At 28.4% G+C, this 23019-nt stretch overlaps 2 protein-coding genes across 2 annotated transcripts; both read left to right on the top strand.

Moving 5' to 3' along the window:
* Window positions 1-9960: 9960 nt before the first annotated feature.
* Window positions 9961-12699, top strand: LOC129286327 (glutamyl-tRNA reductase 2, chloroplastic-like). The gene is made up of 3 exons (XM_054922316.1): window positions 9961-10350; window positions 10884-11125; window positions 11257-12699. The coding sequence occupies exons 1-3, from the start codon at window positions 10086-10088 to the stop codon at window positions 12382-12384; spliced, it is 1635 nt and encodes a 544-aa protein (XP_054778291.1). The 5' UTR covers window positions 9961-10085; the 3' UTR covers window positions 12385-12699.
* Window positions 12700-15610: 2911 nt separating this feature from the next.
* LOC129286350 (uncharacterized) lies at window positions 15611-16312 on the top strand. The gene has a single exon (XM_054922329.1). The coding sequence runs from the start codon at window positions 15611-15613 to the stop codon at window positions 16310-16312; it is 702 nt and encodes a 233-aa protein (XP_054778304.1).
* The last annotated feature ends 6707 nt before the right edge of the window (window positions 16313-23019 follow it).

Here is a 23019-nt window from a genome sequence, read left to right as displayed (position 1 = left end):
TTGCGTTTAATTTAAAAAAAAAAAATAATTCTTAAATACAGTTGGAGATAAGGGCCGAATTTCACGTACTGTTAGTTTACATTCACTTTTATAAAAAATTTACATTTAGAAAAGTAACAGTTTAAGAAAAATCGGTCTTTGATGTCTCGTCCCAGTAAACCCTAAAAAAACGCATTTGAATTCGAGCAGCACGTTTAGGCTTTTTTTTTTTTATCTCTAAAAATTAAATTATTTTTGAAGTTTTAAATTATACTTAAACTTTAAAATATATAATACTTTAATATTAGAATTTCTATACTTTAAAATTATAATTTTTCTTATTTATTTTTAATTTTTAAATATTATAATTTGTATTTAAAAAAGATGAAATATTATAATTGAAATTTTTAATTTAAAATTTTTAAAAAAATAAAATAATAATAGAAATGGGATTTATGAGTTCTGAGCCTTTTAAATAAGGATTGAGCTTTAAAAATAAATGATTTTTGAGAAAATTAGGACCTGAGCCTATATGAGTCAAACTCACTTATTTCTTAACTTTATTTGTGAGGCATTTTTGTTTTTAATTCTTTTAAAAAAATATAGTTGTTAGTCTATGTGTATTTAACTTGTTTTGGTTTTTTTTTTCCAAGATATTTCCATAATTGATGGCTATAAGACTAATTTCTCAAAAAATTTAAATATCATTTAAGGAGCTATTCCCTCCCAAATAATACTTTTTATACAAGTTTCCAAGAATTCAACTTTAAAATGAAGTTTAAAAGGCTCAAAATGTTACCATATATGACAAACTCACTTGATTTAACATGTTTTGATATTAGTATTATTCGTTATAATTTTTTCATTGATCCAAATCCTTTAAGTTTAACTATCTATAATGTTAGTCTTTTTTTGTTGTTGATAGAGTTAAATCTATTTATGTGCATATAACTCTATTAAATTTATTACTGAGCTGAAAAAATTATGATAGGTTAAACTTTGTACGAGCAAAATAGTAATTAATATTTCTTTTTATCTTAGCTGCTGTGTCTTCTTTCTCTAAAACTTCATCCATGACTCATTTGAATATTTTAATTTAATCTTGTAATTTTTTTTTGGCCTTCTAGTAAATTTTTATACAATTTATCATAATTTTAATAAATCAACTAGGAGTAATCCAATTTATGTACACATTAACTATCGTTAAGTTTTTATAGCTATATTTAAAATATATAAACTAATATTATAACAAGATGAAATTTAAAAGACTTGGAGCAATGAAAATAATATAAGAACTAATATTAAAATATGCTAAAAATATAAATTCTAATAACTATATTTTTCCTATCTTTTTATACAACAAAATATGTTTTATGATGGATAAATTACAATCAATAATCAAAAACTCCGTCTCGTCTTAATGAGTAAGAATATTTAATATGTATTTTGTCTTTCATTACGATTAAATACCACAATAAAAGGTTTGTAAAAATTAAAAATTGGTGCAACTAAAAGGAACAAAAAGTATTAACTTGATTTACAATTTCATCTCAAAAACAATGTTACTTTCATATATATATATATATATATATATTAAAACACACAAACACATGGCACAAATAGAAACAGGAATTTGAGAACCATCAAAAAGGTCGTTATCGGCCAAGATGCTTTCTATACACCCATCTTTAGAAATGAAATTTTAAAATGATGTTTAACGAACCTAAGTCGCTACCATATATACCACAATCACTTGGTTATCATGCACAACTTTTTATCATTTTTTTATTTACTTTTTTACATTTATTGTCTAGATTGATACGCACATACAATTTAATTTGGTTTTCTTTTTCATTAATTGCAATGTTTCATGATCCAATTCATGTATGCTCTCTTATCCTATTTATAGGATGAGAGAGAAGATTTTTTTAAGTTATATTTATTTATCATTTCATTAAATTTTTAACACAAGTTTATCTTTTTACCCTATATTGAAAGAGAAAAAAATATATTGTTGAAGTATATATATTTAATATAAACAAAATTAAAATTTTGTTAAATTTTATGATAAATTTAATGAGTTTTAAGTTTTTTTAATTTTAATAAAACATGCTAGAAGTAATTTTTAAATAAGATTAGAGTAGTATATAAATTGATTGAATGTATCTGAATTATACAAAAATGAAAATATATGGTGTAGTTTAATTCTTTTTGTTATTCTTCACTTCTTGTAATCTAATGAATGTTTGGCAGGGTAGAAAGAAACTTTTCTTTTAGCATCAAGCCATCACCCAATTTCCTTTATTATTGTTACACTGGAACTCAACTAATCTAATAATTATAATTATATATAATGTAATTTCATTTTTTTGGACAAAATATTGTAATTGCATTTATTAAACATAAATGATCATAAAATTATATATATTTATTAAACACTAATGGTTGTATTTATCAAACATTCATCTAAAAAGCAGGGCAAACCTACTTGAATAAGATAAAGATCCTCCATCTAAAAGGTAAGGGGTATATATTTGCTCGTATATAATTATTTTTTCCTCCTTTCTCCCTCCTCAACTAAAATATTAAAATTCTCCCAAACCCTAACAAGTTAATATTAAAATCTTTCAAAGAGAGCATGCAGTGCAGCTATATATAGAAGAATTCATCTCGAAACCACATGTTAATCTAATATTCTTTCCATCTTAAATTATAAAATATTTTTGATAAAATATCCCAAACATATAAATTTAATTAAATATACTTAACAATTTTTTTTCAAAATAAAAGTATAAACTTTTAAAAATATATTTCATTCAATATATTAAAAAGAGAGAGGAACGGAAGTTAAATAAAAAACAAATAACAATATTCAAATAAATCTATTTAATAAAATATTAATTTTCTTAAAATGTCTTATATTTTGAAATGTCAAATCTTCCGTAATGCTATGCTTGGATGCATGGGGATTTGGTTTGGATTTGAATTTAAGCCAAATTTATTATTTAGGAAATAAAAAATGTATAAATTTTACCTCAATTTTTTTATCATTTGAAATCATTTTTAAACCCCTATTATTTCAAATCTTACATTAATTTCTTTATAATTTGACTGGCCCATTGACGGTACCAAATAGGACCAGATTGCCAGCGAAGACCACGACTGGATTGCTACTATTGTCAACTGAAATTAGGTCATAGTCGCCAATTGAGACTGAATAGTTGACACCAATCGAGATCAGATGGTCGATTTTCATTAGGACTAAACCAACAAGGCCAACCGAGATGAGACTGTCAGCAACTACCAGGGCCTAACCACTAGTGCCGACCAAGACTAGAGTACAGGCGATGATTGAGACCGGATAACTGGCTTCTATCAAGGACCAGATTATAAGCACCAACTGAGACTAGAGTACAAGCGACAATCAAGACTAGACTATTGACTTTCACAGGCATTGGATTGGGACCGAAGTGTAAGCGACGACAAGGATTGAATGACTGACTTCTATTAGGATAGATCATCGGCATCAAACAAGACTCGAGTGCAAGTGACGACCAAGATCGAATCGCCACGGCCTAAAGGTTCCAGAGTGCAAGTAATGACCGAGATTGAACAGCCGACTGTCTAATCCTAATTGGTGCCAGTGGTCCTGTCTCAGTCATCATTAGCAGTCCTCTCCCAATTGATACCAGTGGTTAAGTCTTGGTGAAAGTTAGTCGTCTGGTCCTGATTGGCACATGTGGTTTAGTTTCAGTGGAAGTCAATTGTTTGGCCTCGATCAGCTTCGCTATTCGGTCTCATTGGAAGTAGGTCGTCTGGTGTTGGTCATTGCTTGTACTTCAGTCCCAATCAATTGTCCTTTGTTGGTCGGTGTTGACAGTATGGTCTCAGTGGAAGTCAGCCATCTAATCCGAGTTGTCTCCTGCAATATTGTCGTGGTGAATGTTTGCCATTTGATCCCGATAGGCACCATTGGTCTAGTCCTGATAAAAGTTAGCCATCCAAACTACCAACTTTGACAAGCACTGAATCGCCTACATTGTCTAAGTGGCTTTAAAATTCAAACATAGAATTTAAAATTTAGAATTTCATTTAATATCAACATAAAGGATTTTAATATCATAATGTAAAATTTTTTATATCATCCCAAAAAAATTTAGAAGCTATAAATTTTAAATGTGAGATTTTAGATATGAGATTTTAAATCTAAATTCCTAACTCAAATTCACCCATCCAAATACAACATAAAAATATTTTATAATTTAAAATGGAAAGAGTATTATTGTAGTTTGGTGAGTCAAAAGAATAAGTCTCATATTGCCTAAATGAAAAGTATAAATATTAAAGAGTGAAATTAGGTTAGCAAATGGGCTAAAAAGAGGAGAGACTCGCGTCCACAATAGCAGGCAATGTAGGCCAACTCAATTGAAAACTTTCATTCACCCCTTGTGTGAGTTTAGTGTACTGCCTTTGACATAATGGTGTTTAAATTTTCCAACACCACAATTTGATCTACACTCCATGAGTCCAATGCATCACCTTTGAGTCTACGGGCATCTCTCTCCCTCTTTCCTGTTCTATTCTTGAGTTATATTTTTCCTGTTGTATTATTTCTATAGTTACATTCCCTATTCATTTATAAGAAGAGTTTGCTTAATTCTAGGGAGCTATCATGACAGTTTCTTTAGACAAAATGTAGTTCTATATCACCACTACCAACAAATACAACTTGAATTCTACTCTAATTTTTTTTTTTAATTTAGGTACTCTAGCCAATTTTCTTCATGTTTTTAAAGCATTAGAGCCTCTATTACTCTCTCATTCTTGTCTCTTACTGATTGAAGTATAGACCCAAGATTATCATTCTCAATCTTCCATTTTGTTTTGAATCTCATCTTGTCTCTCTTATTCTTTTAAAATTTTTATATTATATAAATAAAAAAAATTAAAATATGGAATTTAAAATTTAAAATGTAAATTCAAATCTATCAGTCCAAATGTTATCTTAATTCTTTATAAATAAGACCTTATGCTTAGGTTTTATAAATAAAAAAAACTATACTTAGAGTTATTTCTCGTTAAGAATGTGACAATACTCGAATTCAAAATATTCAATATATTAAATATTATATTTTTGTTAAAAGATTTCAGTGGGAACTTTGAAAACCTATTCGGTCCTAATGGAGCTTAATGTGCTATACTACATTGAGTGGCTTTTTTTTTTTTTCGAAAGAGCAATAAAATTAAAAAAATGCAGCTGCAAATCATGAAAACTGATTTACAATTGTCTTCTGGTTTTTAGAACCGAGCTCTTGGTTTTACAAATGAGGCTTCAATTTTAAAAAGTTATAATATTTTCTACCATGTAGGGGAAATTTTGATTTATAGAATTATTTTTTAATCAAAGACTTTGGTGCTCCCTTGACATTTTCAAATTCATCTCTTTTGGGCCAAATCTTCAAACAACGAGCTCATTAAGTATTTCCAATTTTTGTTTCACAATGTTAGTTAAAAAAAAAATTGGTTCATAGATTTTTTTTTTTATTACATACATGCGTCCTTCTATTAGTGGTAACCATATTTGAAATATGATTGAATACTACATGTTAACATGTTTTACAATTGTGATTTTCACTACCTGCATACTTATGAGAAATTGAGTGTAGACATTATAAATAAAGAAAGAATTTTTTTTTGGTATATAAAGAAAATTTTTTAAAAGTTGGGTCTCAATAAAGAAATTAATTTTCTATACAAGATTTTGAGTTCAAATTCAAACTTATAAATAAAAAATTTGGAGAAAGGAAGAGATCACGTTTAAAAAAAAAAACCATCCCATTTAAAAGCTAATAATAATCAAATTTAAGGTTTAAGAGAGTATAGTAATGTTAAAACTTTAGGAAATCTTCCATGATAAGATGTTGCATTATTATGTCTTATCTCATACATTGTATGTTGGCTTAAAAAAGAAAGGAAAGAAATAGCATACATGTAATATGATTTTTGGGCAAAAATCATTGAAATGACACCAAAGTTTTTTTTTTTTTGGGACAAAGAAAACGACACCAAAGTTGATTTAAAATATTGCTAAAATTGAAATTTTTTTTAAAGAACATGTTAAAATCAATAGATGGTTCCACTAAAAAAATTAGGGTTGCTTATACACGAAATCTCATTTTTGAGTATATATAAATACAAAAAATATTTTTGGAAAAGCGATCTCCAATTGTGCCAGATAATGCTCAAATTTTACTCAATCAAATATTTCTATTTAAAAAAAGAACTTGTTAAAAAACCAATTAAATCAATAAAAAACCAATTAAAAAGGCATGGCCACTTTTTTAAAGTAACATTACTCCCAAGTCCCTTGCATCACAATAAATAATTAAAAAGTCTTTTAAAATTTTTAATTTACAATGCAATTTCATAATTATTAATTATAAATAAGTTTCAGTATATATTTATCAAAATTGGAGCTTAATATAGGTTGGACATTTTAACTTGCATATACTTATACACATTATTTATATTTTTCCAAATTTTTTTGAGGATGAATTGGTTCATTGGCCCAAAAAAAAATTTGTGCTGAAAAAATATGAGCCAAATTTTTAAAAATTTGAGAGTGTGACCCATTCATATTAATATACAAGAGATTTATCATTGATATATAATAAGTTTATACTTGAAAATTTGAAAATTTATATGAGTTTTATCATTAATATATAATGATATATCATTGACAAATATAATAAATCAGTCATAACACAAAATATAATAAATGTTAGGCTATTTGTTGGATTTAATTCTATAACATGGACTATATTTGCAAAAGCCTCATTTTTTAATCTCTAATGTTATAAGTAAACCACTCTTCCTATAATCCTATCATCTAGAAAAACTCTTAATATAGTAGTTAAATAACTAATTAACAAAAATTAATACTAAGAAAATTAGTTAAGTTAGTTATTTGTAAAAAAAATATGTCTTGGTCTCTTTAAAATATTATTCCTTTTAATTATTTACAGGAAAAAACTATCCATATTAATCAGTAATTACACACAGGGGGAGCTTGGGAGAAAATTAATATTAATAAATATATGAGAGAAAGGAGATTGTGGCCTTATATTTAAACTGAAAGCAAATTCTTCAACTAGTTTTTAGTCTTGTGTTCATGTTTGGATTTTTTTGTAAATTGATTTAACTTGTGAAATTGATAATTTGATATTTAGATCATTAATGTACAACTTTTGATCTTGCACCTAACTATTATTAATCTCACATTTGGAAGCCTAATCGTGATTTATTTTCCTAAAAAAAATCCAAATAGTAATAATTATAGCTTTACCAACAACAACTGTTTACTTCTTATTCTCTCTTATTTTATTTATAAGCTATTTTCAACTTGTTTCATCAGAACTAAAAAAAATATTTAACCTCAATAACTTTATTTTGAAGTTAAACAAGTTTTTATCTCTACCATCTAATAAAAACAAAAGGAATCATTTTTAATACTTTTTTAGCATTTAATGAGAGTAAAAAAGTAAAAATAAACCTAAAGAATAATAAAATACTTTATAAATAATATTAAAATTAATCTTTTCTCCACGATTTATAAATACAAACAGAAGAATAGGTTGTATCAAAAAGATTCTGAAAGAGGTTGAAAAGGATTTATTTTCATATGGGCTATTCGTAGTCGGTGGCAGTTGGGAACAGGCAATGAACTTAAAAATGCACCAAAGGTCAGAAAACGTCAATTGCTTTCGCGTTTCAATCTTTAACAGAAAAAGCATTTTTTTTTTTTATATTATGAAAGCCATATTTGACTGTTCAAATTTAGAATGAGATAATGGGTCGGCCAGAGCGTGTGGACAAAACGCGCCTCAACTCACATGCCTTCTTCCCGTCTTTTCTAACTTTTTAGGTCAAAGGGGCTTGAGCGCTCTTCTTTGTGAAAAAAATTATAATAAAGATTCAATTATTGTAAATAAAATAATGTCCTGACAATTTTTTTAATCTAATTCAATTAAATAGTTATATATATATATATATATATATAAGGTTTTGGTTGCACCTCTCTGTTAGATATTTTATAATATCATATAGTATTTCAGAAAGAATTATGAATTGATTAACGATACTAATCACTATTTATTTCTCATTATTTCTCTAAGTAGTATTTTTTAATAGTAGTAAAGCATCATTAATTCTTGTTTTAATTGCCTAATATTTAAGAGTGTTTTTTTTTTTTTTTGCTTATAAAGGCAATACAAACTGTACAGTTAAATACATTGTCTTAAACTTTCAAATACTCTTTTCTCTTGAGTTATTTTATGATTTCTTCTACTCTATGACCCTATTCTTTATAAAAAGAATTTGTTTAATTTCAAAACATTACCGCATTTAACCGTTTGTAATGAAATAGCTCTCAAAAACTGTATTTTGAAACATGACTCAAATCATATTTTTTTACTAGAATTTCTAACACCCTCTCAACCACACCTTTGAATTGAATTTTTTTTTAGCTAAAATAAGAAGCTTAGATTATTAATGTCAGCAGGCTAATAAAATGATTTAAATTTTGTTGAAGGTATGACCGTATAAGCTTATGACCGTATACCAAGAGAAGTGCTTTGGAAAGCGTTGGAAAAAAAGGGAGTACGGATTGCTTATATTAAAGCCATACAAGATATGTATGAGGGGGTAAAAACTAGTATAAGAACGCCTAGTGGTCAAACAAAGGATTTTCCTATAAAGATTGGGCTACATCAGGGATCATCTCTGAGTCCTTATTTGTTCAACTTGATTTTAAATGTTTTGACGGAACATATTCAAGAGGAAATCCCGAAATGTATGCTCTTCGCGGATGATATAGTTCTTATAGCAGAGACAAGAGAAGAGGTTAATTGCAAACTTGAGTTATGGAGGAGGACATTGGAGTCGAAAGGTTTTCGTCTGAGTAGAAGTAAGACGGAATATTTATATTGTAAATTTGATAAAGGACTATTCGAAAATAATTTGGAAGTGAAATTGGGAGATCAAATTATACCTCAAGTGGAAAAGTTTAGATATTTGGGAGCCATTATCCAAAATGATGGCGAAATCAGTGGAGATATTTCACATAGAATTCAAGCTGGGTGGTTTAATTGGAGAAAAGCTAAAGGAGTTATTTGTGACCGTAAGGTGCCTAATAAACTTAAAGGAAAGTTTTATCGTACTGCTATCAGACCGGCAATGTTATATAGTAGTGAATGTTGGGCTCTAACGGGACAGCAAGAGCATAAAGTTGGAGTAGCAGAGATGAGAATGTTACGATGGATGTGCGGACATACACGTAAAGATAAAATTCGAAATGAGCACATACGTGAAAAAGTGAGGGTGGCACCTATTGAGGAAAAAATGGTAGAAAATCGGTTGAGATGGTTTGGGCATGTACAAAGAAGACCAAGGGAGGCACCAGTGAGAAGAGTGGAACATATAACTTTGAGTCCGATTAAGAGAGGTAGAGGAAGGCCTAAGAGAACACTCTTGGAAGTTGTTGAACGTGATCTCTTAATTAATAATATTTCTAAAAGCTTAATAAATGATAGAGCACAATGGCGTCTTGCAATCCATGTAGCCGACCCCACCTAGTGGGATAAAGGCTTGTTGTTGTTGTTGTTGTTGTTGTTTGTTGTTGTTTTGTTGAAGGTATGAAAATTGTGATCGTGCATAATTTAAACTCTCGAACTAATTCAGATCTAGTCGAGTCAGAATCTTTGAATTTTTGGATAAAAGCTCTACTTTCAAAGAATCCAGTTAAAAATTCTTATCAATTAAACCAAACACTTGTGGACCAGCCTCTGTTATAGATATGGCAATGAGCAATGTCCTTACTAATTAAACAAGCATATTGAATTCATTCATTCATTCATTCATTCAAATATTAATTAATTCAATGTACCACACTACGATCAGGTCGTCGTGTGTCCCGCCCACTTCCCTTTATATATTCAGCCTCCAAGCCTGAATATTCAATTTCCTTTCCCATTCATATTCTTTGATTCCTCAAGCTTCGGGTTTTGGACTCCTCGTCGCTGCCGTATCTCCTCCGTCGTCCTCCGTCTATGGCGGCTGCGCTTGGCTCCGCTTCCTCCCTTCCTCGGTCTCTCCGCACAGAGGCATCTCCTTTCGTCGTATCTCGCCGTTCTCCGGCGTCTGCTCATCTTTGCTTCAGATCGTCAGATTCCAGGGCTCCGGTTTCTGTAAGGGCTACTTCTCTTAACCCTAGGTGTGAGGCTGTTTCCGAGAATTTGGTTCGGAAAAATGAGATGGATTCGATATCTTCTCGCCCTTCGGCTCTCGAGTTGCTCAAGTCTTCCGCGGCTGACAGTGAGTCTTCTCTTGCACCTCATGTTTTAATCGATTCTTCTTTCTTCTATGTGTCGTGTATCTGCTTGGTCATGGGACATGTTAGGTGTTTGAAAATATTTCTGTGAGTAATTGCGAAATGGTAAATGCTTAATGCTAAAATTTTGTACGATACACTGATTCATCAATATGGAAGCATTTCGAATCCCGACGAAGTTTTAATTTAGGAACCAATGTAGATCCGTGGTGCGTCCCCCATCTCATTGAACACTGAATTAACTACGTTTTTGTCTGAGAAGAATGGCGACTTTTGATTCGTGTATCCAATTTAATTGTCAATTGTTCATATCAGTAGTTGCAAAACGTTGTTATGTGTTTGGTTTGAGTCGGTGATAGGTGAGGGCTGTTACTTGGTTGAATTCTCGAAATTATGTACAGCTCCTTGTGTTCTATTTTTTTTATTATTATTATTTTTTTTTTATGGAGATCTTGTGGGTATCTATTTCAGTATTTCTATTTCAAGGGTTAATATGTTTGCTTTCTTTCTCTTGTAGGGTATACAAAGGAAAGTAGCAGCATCATTGTCATAGGACTTAACATTCATACTGCTCCAGTTGAGATTCGCGAGAAACTTGCAATACCAGAAGCACAGTGGCCTCAAGTCATCAAAGAACTCTGTGCTTTGAACCATATAGAAGAAGCTGCTGTTCTTAGTACATGCAACCGAATGGAGATTTATGTAGTGGCACTCTCTCAACACCGTGGTGTTAAAGAAGTAACTGAGTGGATGTCAAAGGTAAACCTGCTTTATGTATGCTGCTCTGCCAAAAAAAAAAGCTAAATTTTTAAATTTTCAATTTCAATCACAATCAAGTGCCATGTCAAAGAAATAGAGGAACTTACTGTTATATCATTTTTATTTGGCAGCAAAGTGGAGTTCCTTTACCAGAGCTTTGTGACCACCGATTTTTGCTATACAGCAAGGATGCCACTCAACATCTGTTTGAAGTAGCAGCTGGGCTTGATTCTCTTGTTCTTGGGGAAGGCCAAATTCTTGCTCAGGTAAAACAAGTTGTAAAAGTTGGGCAAGGAGTAGCTGGCTTTGATAGGAAAATCAGTGGGTTATTCAAGCAAGCAATTTCCGTGGGAAAGCGAGTGAGAACTGAGACTAACATTTCCTCAGGGTCAGTTTCTGTCAGCTCAGCTGCTGTGGAGCTGGCCCTCATGAAGCTTCCAGAGTCTTCTTTTGCTAATTACAAATTAGTAGTCTTTGGGGCAGGGAAGATGGGAAAACTTGTGATCAAACACTTGGTGGCAAAAGGGTGCAGTAGAATGGTTGTTGTTAACAGAACTGAAGAGAGAGTCCAAGCCATTAGGCAAGAGCTGCAAGGTGTAGACATAGTATATAGACCTCTTTCAGAAACCCTAGCATGTGCTGCTGAAGGTGATGTGATATTGACCTGCACTGCATCTGAATCCCCATTATTCTCAAAAGAGAATGTGCAAAAGCTTCCTCCAGTTGACCAAGGCATGGGAAGACGGCTTTTCATTGACATATCTGTTCCTAGGAATGTGGAACCTTGTGTCTCAGACCTTGACACTGCGCAACTCTACAATGTGGATGACCTTCAGGAAGTTGTTGAATCTAACAAGGAGGACAGACTCCAGAAAGCCGCTGAAGCCCATGAAATTATCCTCGAAGAATTGAACAAGTTCGAAGCTTGGAAAGACTCACTCGAAACTGTTCCCACCATCAAGAAATTTAGATCTTATGTTGAAAGGATCAGGGCCTCTGAGATGGAAAAGTGCTTATCCAAGATGGGGGATGACATTTCAAAGAAGCAGAAAGAAGCCATTTATGACCTAAGTGTGAGTATAGTGAAGAAGCTGCTTCATGGTCCTATGCAACACCTGAGGTGTGATGGAAATGATGATCGTTCACTGAGCGAAGTACTTGAAAATATGCGTGCTCTTAACAGAATGTTTGATCTTGAGACACAAGCGTCCTTGTTGGAAGAGAAGATTAAAGTAAAGATGGAACGAACCAAGAAGTGAATTGTTCTTAATTTGGTTCTTCTTTTGCACACTTCCACGCTTTGATTCAAATTGGTTGGCACAAGGTGAGACACTGGGAGATTTGTTTTTTTTTTTTTAGGCTTGTTCTTTTAATTATGTGTAATACCATTCATTGAGGCTTATTGGATAAAGCTTGCACAGTCCTAGATTTCAGGCACTGGATAATTGGACTTGTGCCAATATTTTTCGAGTTCATTTGGGATTGGAGTGATTCAAGATTCATGATCCTCCAGAGGAATTACAGATTACAGTTGTTGTACTTAAAATAATTAATAATAATATTGTTATTCTGTACCTGGTTTCGGAGTTTATTTTCTATACTAATCTAGTAATTTTTATGTAATTAGCTTTGAATCATTATTGAGTATTTAATGCCTGTAGATAATAATAATTCTTGGAAGATATATAAACAATTCTACAGCTGTCAATTAGGGTCAAGCTGGCTTTTAAAGAATTAAGGTCTAAATGAGTTGGCCTTAAGAAGCCTAGTTATAACTCAAGACTTCTTTTTATGAGGCCCGGCTCTCAGGGCCTCTACCCATTTATTTTTTACTTTTTTAATTTAAAATTCTAAAAAAAATTATTACACATAAGATTAAGTTTAGAAAAATCAATTCACACCATAATAAATATAGAAAACTTAAATATCTAGATCTAATATCAAATAGTTATATCAAACTTAACACCAATAAAAATCAATTTTGACTCACATTATCTGCTAAATCTTGAGGAATGAATAATAGAGGCATGAATGAGTCTAAAGTATTCATTTCTTTTAGTTAAATATTTAATTTTCTATTTTTTTAAATTATTTTTAAAAAAATAATAAAGGGGCTTAAAAGGGCCAGCTTTTTAACTTTTGAGTCTAACCTTTTAAGCCTGAATTATAATTTTTTGCTTGAAATTAGCAGCCCAATCCTAGTTATGTTTGAGCTTATCAAGCCGGCTTTAATTGACAATTCTTATAGAGATTGTTTTTAAATTGTTTATAAAGATTTACATCATGAATTTCTTGGAGCCTTTCTCACTTTATGTTTCTATGTCATTTAATTTTATTTTTCTCAATTATTCATGTAATAAGTTGAAAATTTGAACATCATATTCTATCCAAGGATTTAAAAACCAAAAGAAAAAGGTTAAAATAAAAGCTTTTTCTTATAATTATTTTTCAAAATCTTTTACTGCTCCAAACTATTCCATGACCTATATTTGCACTTGCAGTACTGTTTTTGTTAACTACACAATTGTTTGGACGTAAATTATTGTTAAACCAATAAAGTTTAGTCCCAGTTAGCAATAATTTGGCTCATAATTTATAAGATTGTGAATTCAAATCATGTTATCGATGTGAGGACCTTGCTTACAAATACATTTGTAAGTATTCTTTGAACTTGAAGCATGCTCTGACCTAGTGAGTTCTCAAAAATCAACTCACTCAGACTTTTTTATATCAATAATTTTTATTATTATTTTGACCAGTATATCAAAGATTATTGTCAGCCAAGATGGGCTTGGAGGCCTTTGGTGACGGCGGTAAATAATTGTTTTATTTAAAAAAAGAGGTAAACCAAGGATATTTTAGCAATTAAATATATAATATATTTTAAATAAAATATTTCAGACTTGTGTGTTATTTGTCCATTTCATGAGACCTTATAAGAAAGAAAAATGAAAATAAAATGTCTTTAAAATATGTAAATGATAATTTAATACTTCAAAATGTCATAATTTTCCAGAAGTCCTAGAAACTTTTCTGTCATTAATAAATTTATATAATTTGGTAAAAAAATAATTTTATATAAATTATTAAATTATTCTTATTGAAAATAAATGATTCATAAGTTTTGTTTAAATATTCACAACTTTTCTTCTTACATTCACAACAATACAATAACAAATCACAATTTTATATGTTAAATTTTTTATTTGCTGTTGCATTGTTGCGAATATAAGAATGAAAGTTGTGAGTATTTAAATAAAACTAGTGAATCATTTATTTTCAACAACGATAATTTGATAATTTATATAAATTCATGAATGATAAAAAAGTTTCTAGAACTACAGGAAAATTATGACATTTTGAGGGACCAAATTTTCATTTACATATTTTAAAAAAATTTTATTGTCATTTTTCCTAATTAATTAAGAATTTCTATGGAAGACTTTGGAGTGATTTTCCCTAATTGTTTAAATAAGAAAGTATGCAGCAACATATTAAAATATTTTGGAGGCTTTTAAAATAGCATATAAAAAGTAATTAAAATTAAAATATTTTTCAAGGGTTTATCTGCTAGTTACGCCTACAATATATGGGTTTTACGCGATAATATATTAATTATCAACTTATTGCTTGTTATTTGGAGAGTATTAACTGGAATTAGTGCCCATGATATATGCCTATCTCAATTTAACAAATCCTATTGAAATTTCTTGAAAGGATTTGTTTAAATTTATTAATGTGGACAATTTATTTAAAGAATACAAAATAAAAATAAATTATTCTTATATTTATTTTTTATAAATATAATTGAATAATTTTCATTAATTTAATTTTAATTCACAAAACAAAAAAAAAGTAAGCAGAATTTACAAACACTAAAATTAAATATTAAAAGTTGAGAAATCATATTACCAAATCAAACTTATCTTACAAAAAATCATAATTTAAATTAAAAAGTTTAATTTATAAAATAAAACAAGAAAAATATTCAACCTATTTTTTAATAATAACTTTTTAAAAAATTAAGAATAGGAATAACTTGAAAATTTTATTTATTGAAACGAAGACGTTTTAAAAGTCTCCCACTTAAAATCATGAAAGAATATATAAAACGCAATAAAAGGCCAAAAAATAAAAAAACAAACGCATACAAAAGATTTTTTTTATCATTTGCCAAAAAAAAGGATAACAGAAAACTTAGTATTTAATACTAATAAATATATAATGTTAAATATAAAAAATTCATTAAACCTAATGTGTAATAATATTCTCAGTTGATTTTTTATTAGATTATACATTATCTTAATAATATTAAAATTTCACCTGTATATTATCTTAAAACAAATAAATATATCTTTCTCTGAATGTTAAAAAAAAAATCTTTTGAAAAGATTGAATTTGGAGCCTATATATACGCCATTAGTGTTCTCTCAATTAACTCTCATCTAGCTATTATCATCGTCTTCCAAACACTCAAAATCAATCATGTCCACTCTCAATGTTGCACGATGCTACTATGATGTGAAGGATCGACCTGAATATCCTCATCTCTTTCAAGATGTATCAACTCAATACCACAACACTACAATGCAAAATTTTAACCTCAATCTTTGTGTGAATTTCATACAACGTTGTTCAGAAGGCACTTGTCATATAATCAGTCATCCACTAGTTTCTTCCCATGTAATTTCATGCAGCCAGTTTTTCCAGAATGGTTCGAGATTTTTACGTCGTAATATTTATCATCACTTTCTCGATCTTCAAGTACTTGATGGATTGTTTCCCAACGTCATTCATCTTGCTCGACAATGGTTCAACAATGATCAACCTTGTCCTTCTATTTTTGAAGATGGTTTCATTGCTTATCCTCTGGCTATTGATATTATTGTTGAATTTCGTGAGAATGTCGAAGTCATTCATGGTCTGGATCTGGATCATATGGCTGGAGTTAGAATGATTCCGACATGTGAAGAAGCAATTCAATCGCTCAACAAAACAAAGTTTGAAGAAGACAGTGTTAAGAAGAATCAGTGTTCTATTTGTCTGGAATATTTTTGTGATGGTGTTGAGGTTTCGATGATGCCATGTCACCATGTTTTTCATCATACTTGTATCGTTCGGTGGCTGAAAACTAGTCATCTATGTCCTTTATGTCGATATTCTATGCCTGTGGGCAATAATTCTTAGAAATTATATGAAGAATCTTTTATTAATGAATCTATTTGGCTGTATCATTTGTGTTTCCATATTTATTTTATTTTTCCAGAATTGGTTTTATGATTTGATCATCATATTCTATCCGATTTTTTTTAAAAAAAGTGAAAAATAAACAATGAATGACCTCTAGAATTTAAGGTTAGGATTAAAAAATTCAAGGAAAAGTGTATCTGGCTCTTGAAACATATATGTTTTTAAGATCTTCTTTACTTAAATGCATAAAAAAAAGTAGTATAAAAATATAAAAAGAATATGACTAGTATACAAACAATATTTTTATTATCATTAAATAATAAAAATCCCTGAAACAAAAATGCAAGTATAAAAAAAAACGTTTATTTCGTTTGTATTTTTATTGATAAATAATCATGTATTATCTTTTTTAAATGAAAAGAAAAAAATATTTTGATGATTCCCAAAAAGAAAACTATGGTAATAAGTATTTTTTTTTATAATAACATTTTAAAATACCCAAAAAAAATCATTTTAGATTAACGTTCTTAAAAAAAAAAAAAGTCGCCACAACGTTCTTAAATTTTAAATATTATCCTAAACAAATATATCATTCTCTTAACTACATTTAAATTTCAATTGTATTATCTTAAAACTAATATATATATATATATATATATATATATTGCTTGATAATCTTTGTTATATCTTAAACTCTTTAGATGGATTAAGGGCTTTTGTTTCAGGTTTTAATGCAAAATCAGATTATCTTTTTTTTTCCCCCAAGAACGATCGTTTCAATAAAATTTTGGATGATTGTTTAAATTTTTAAAAATCATCCGGATATTGAAAAGAATCCGTATTTCGAGTTTCACTTTCAAGTAGAAGGTACATTAATTTATTATCATAATACAGGTCAAAAAAAATTATCATAATAAAATATAAAATAATTTTATTTTTTATAAAGAAAAATTTAATATTTTAATCCTTATAGTTTTGTTAGATTTGTAACTAAGTCCCTTTAATGTAAAGGTGGTATTTAAGCTAAATTCAAATAAGCCCATGAGATTTTAAAACCAAGCTTGAGAGTTTAGAAATGTTTCTATACTTCTGGCTTATTTAGACTACCAAATAAATATGAAAAAATTTAAGCTAAGCTCAAATTTGAACATGAATATTCTTTTTTATTATTAATAATATAAAGTTAACCATCACCTTAGCTTTCACTTAGCCCTCAAAAACCCTCTCCCAAACTCTCAGTTCACATATTTGTGCTCTTAAATTAAGTTTTAATGTTCTAATAATTATTTGTTTTAAAATTTTGAAAATATTAAAAAATAAGCACAAGTGATTAATTTTTATGCTTTCTTTTTTTATTCTTTCAATACTTGCTCTGATTTCAATAAGAATGGGAAAAAGGGGGTGTTGTAGTGTTATTTTCTTGAAAAATCTTAATTTTTAATATAAAAATTAAAATTGACTTAAAAAATAATATAATACAATATTTAATAAATTGGCTATTTCGGCCCGCCCAAAAGCCTAATGTATTAAGATTAAGCTTAAATATATTAACTTTTTTATATGTTTAGATATTTTAAGTCAATAAGAATCAATAGATTTTTATAAACAAAGACAATAAGAGAATTGATACTCCAAGGTGGTTAAGGGGTTTGAACCCATGATCTCTTAGCTCACCAAAAATTAATAAATGACCACTAAGCCATTGAATTTTTTTAAACTTATAATGCATAAAATTGTGTGTGTGTGTGTAAAATAAATCTTTTTTAAATTTTCCAAACTTCTTGCTTATCATGACAAGAAGAGTACTTGTTAAAATCCTCTTTAGCGACCTAATAAGAAAGAGAGCCAAGAGATCATAAGTTCAAATGCTTCATTTAACCACCTAATAAATTAATAAGTAAGTAATATTAAGTGACAAGTTAAATTAAGATTTTAACAAACCTGCTTCATAACATGATAAGTCAAAAGGACTGAATGTACAAAAGTACTATTAACAAGTCCCCCTAATATGCAATAAGGGCTTAGTTAAATGCATAGAGTAGACTCTTTAGAAATAGCTCACATATACCGAAATAAGTTTATGCACATGGTGATCTATAGAGCTTTATTTGAAAATAAAGAAGCTATTCTCGAATAAGAGGTATATATATTCCTGAAGAAAGATCCTGAAGAAAGATGATGTATTTTGAAATAAGATATTTTGTTTTTAAATAAGTGCATTGTTCCAAAATAATGAAAAGGAAAGAGATTCTGAGAAGCAATCATTATTTTAGAATAAACAAACCTATTCTAGAATAAGCAATCATTATTCTAGAATAAATAAGATATTTTGTTCTTGAATAAAGGCACACACAAACAAGCTATTTCATAATAAAGGTGCTATTTTGAAATAAGGAGTTTATGAACAAAAAACACATCAAAGCTTTCAAACTTTGAATATTTTGATTATGAGAGCAGCTAAAATACTTTTTAGATATTAAAAATGGTCCTTAAGAGATTAACATCAAGTCAAATATTTAATCTTTGAAAAGAAACTCAGGTAGATCAAATAGAGATTAAGCTTTTGAGTTTCTTGACAATTTAGGAAAGGGATGATAAAAAAACATTAATAAGAGTTTAATCCAGGCCAAAATTGTGTTTAAAAGGATTTTAGGAATGTTATAGAGTAAACACAACACTCAAAATGTGAAAGGATTGAACAAGGAATGAGAATCAAAGAGACCGAGAACAAACACATGAAATAGAGCATAAAAAATTGATGCTTGTAAAGATAAGTGACCTTATTCTCAAATAAGACTGGTTATTTCAAAATAATGGACATAGTTTTAAAATAAAGTTTGTATCAACTTCTAAAGGTCATAACTCTTTCATTCTAAATCCTAATCAGGCAAATGACTTATGGTTGGAAAGCTCTAAACGTCTAGTTTCAAACAAAATAAGACCCAACAGCGAATGCAATGTATACAAAAAGATATGATCAAAATGGTGAGCAAAAATTAGTAGCATTTTTTAGAGGTACTAGAAGCTTCAAAAGCCAACTTTAAAAAATCATAACAATTTCATATAAAATTCATTTTGAAAAATAGATGTATTTAGAAAGCTTCACAAGTATAATTTTAAATTAAATAAGTTGTACATCAAACAAAATTGTATAATAAGAGATATGACAAAAATACTGGCTAAAGGTCAAAACCAACTATTGCCAAAACTATTAACTCAAGCATCAACTTCAAATGTTAATAATATAACTCCATTTTGAGTATATGTAATATAACTATCCAAGTTGTAAAAAAATAACATTTTGAATTCTCTTGAATATATAATCATCTTAGTATAAAGAAAAATATGATAGAATTGAGTAACTTTTAAGCACATAAACCATTTTTCCAAACCTCATATAGCATGGAACAATATAAATAGAAACACTTTAAGACATTTATTCCATAGTTATAGTTAACTAGATATATAGAAAAATAACATACATACATACATACGTACATACATACATACACATACATACATACATACATACATATATATATATATATATTTAACTAATCTATATTTGTTACTGTTAAAAATTAAATTAAACATAATATCATAAGCCAATATGAATACTTTGGACTTGTAAAAAAATCTGAAATTTTTGGACCTTTTACAAATTTTTTATTTCTGAGACTCCTCATTGCAATTCTGTCATAATAATATAATTTATTATTGCCTGTTTTAACATTCATCCATGGTTCTTGAACCCTTTTTCTAAATTGTTTTCTTAAAAAAATTATAAAATGATCTATGAAACCAAAATTTTCTTATTAATCTTGTGAATAGAAAAAAAAAATTATAAGACGAGCTCCAAAACAAAACCATGTGGTTCAACCATAAAAGAGCCCAACAAAACTTTTGAAAACCAAATAGCATAAAGTCTATAGGAAAAATCAAGGTCACATATAACATAAGGGACTTATCAACATATAGATCCTGCAAATTTGAAAAAAATATAGTCAATTCCCTTAAAACTTGAGAGTGATTAAAAATTTTAGGTAAAAAAGACCTTTATGCTCCTGCTCTACTTGCTAAAATAAAAAACACCAATATATTAAAATCATATTTATCCTTTGCTTGGAACTGAAACTTTATAATTTACAAGTAAAAATTATTAATTTACAAGTCATATATTGCGTTTTGTAAATAATAGATTGAAATCTTATTTACCTTTCACTAATAACTACAAACTTTATAATTTGCAAGTCTAAATTCTTAATTTACAAGTTATATTTCATGTTTTATAAATAATATATTGATGTCATATTTACCTTTCACTTATAATTGTAACTTCACAATTTACAAATAAAAATTTTTTAATTCATAAGTCATATTTCATATTTTATAATACAAATGCATCCTCTACCACAAATTATACTCAAGTCCTAAGGGACTTAATTATAATTTCTGAATTTCATGATATTTATTTGTATTCTAGTCTCTTGTAGGATATATATAATTTTCCCAAGTTTAAATTTATTAATGAGAAAATTTTATTTAAATATTTAAAAATAATTTATTATCATTTATTTTTATAAATATAATTTTAATATTTTCGTTGTTCATTTTAATTTTCTTCATTAAAACAAAAAGGTATAAAAGTGATATTGAAGTTGAGAAATCATATTACCGATTCAATTTATCTCATTATTATTACAAAAAATCATCATTTAAATTAAAAAATTTACAAAATAAAATGAAAAAAATTCTTCAACCTAATTTTTTCACAATACTTCTTTAAAAATTAAGAATAGGAATGAGTTTTGAAATTTTTATTTATTGAAACAAAGTCCTTTTTAAAATCTCCTACTTAAAATCATGAAAGAATATATAAAATACAATAAATGGTCAAAACAAATAAAAATAAAGGTATAAAAAATATTTTTTGAACATGTGCCCAAAAAAAAACAGAATATTTAATACTAACAACAACTTAGACACCAAAAAAATATACCATTTACATTAACATTCTTTTAGTTTTATTATATTATCTTAATAATATTAAAATCTCAACTGTATATTATCTTAAAACTACTAAACATATCTTTCTCGATATAAAACTTTATCTGAAAATATTTTGAATAGACTGAACCCTAAAATCCAAAAAGAAAAAAAGAAAAATCTTTTGAATATATTAAATTTAGAGCCTATATATGTGTGTGTACAATATACTATCAGTGTTACTCTCAATTAACTCTCATCAATCAATTATTATTGTTTTTCAACACTCAAAATCAATCATGTCCACTCTCAATATCGCACAATTCTACTATGATGTGAATTATCAACCTAAATATCCTCGTCTCTTCCAAGTGTATCAATTCAATACCACAATACCACAATGCAAAATTTTAACCTCAATCTTTGTGTTCTTTTTCTACAACGTTTCGAGGATTCTTATCATATAATCAGTCTTCCACTAATTTCTTCCCATGTTGTTTCATGCAGCCAGTTCTTCTCAAATGGATCAAGTTTTTTACGTCGCAATATTTATCATAGTTTTCTTGATTTTCATGCAGCCAGTTTTTCGCAGTATAAAAAGCCGTTCGATTGTTAGAAATAATCAAAATAGAATGGATTACTTAAAAAATAAAAACAAAAATACAGTCTTTATGGTAATATGATAAGCTAATTGTACATTTAATCAATGAACACGTTGCACAACTAGTAAGAGGTTGCGCTAACTTAACCAGTCGAGAGAGTTTTGTCATCAATATGGCCCTGACTCAGCCCATGAATAATGGGCAATTATATTAAAAGAAATGCTAATTATACATTTATCTTGATATCATTTTTTATGGAAAAAAAACATGGTACTATAAATATGGGAATTGCTCTGCTCTCTACAAATTTCATGAATAACAACACTCAGTTATATTAACTAAATTACCCACTTTCCCTTCTAAATATGGTTAACTTAACTCTCCTTCACATTTTGACCCTTTTATTTTTTGTTTTAAGCTAGCTATAAATAGAGAGAATTTTAATAAAGAACCATAATAGATAAATTATTTAAAATAAGGATTAACATACCTATATAACTAGACTATTTATATATCAGGCGATGGTGGACAATTGATGCTCTAAGATGATATAGGGGTTTGAATCTATGATTTCTTAGGTCATGGAAAACTAATTGATGAATACCAAGCCATTAAACCTTTTTAATCTTATAATGCATAAAATTATATATATATATATATATATATATGAAATGAATCTTGTTTCGAAACTTCTTGCTTATTATAACAAGAAGTGGACTTATTAAAACTCCCTTTGGCCACCTAATAAGGAAATGAGCAAAGAGATCATGAGTTTAAAACCCCTCATTTAACCAACTAATAAATTGACAAGTATTGATATTAAAATGATAAGTTAAATTAAGAATATAGTAAGTCTACTTCATATTGTGGTAAGTCAAAAGGATTGTACATGCAAAAGTACTGGTTAAGCATATTGAAAAGAAAGAAATAACAAGAATGAAATTGAATTATAATATTCATCAAGAATAAGCAACAAGTTCAATACAACATCCAACTCTTGCCTAAATGGTGATAAACCAATCATCCGCAAACTGAGGAGAAACAAATGAGGGATTACACCATAATTTCCCTACTTACAAGCCTAACTTTCAACCACATATATAGATTTATACTAAC

Source organism: Prosopis cineraria, unplaced genomic scaffold (genome assembly GCF_029017545.1).
Source record: "Prosopis cineraria cultivar Desert tree isolate PC_DT_omini unplaced genomic scaffold, ASM2901754v1 PC11, whole genome shotgun sequence".
NCBI classification, from domain to species: Eukaryota; Viridiplantae; Streptophyta; class Magnoliopsida; order Fabales; family Fabaceae; genus Prosopis; species Prosopis cineraria.
This window is presented reverse-complemented; position numbering and strand designations above follow the sequence as displayed.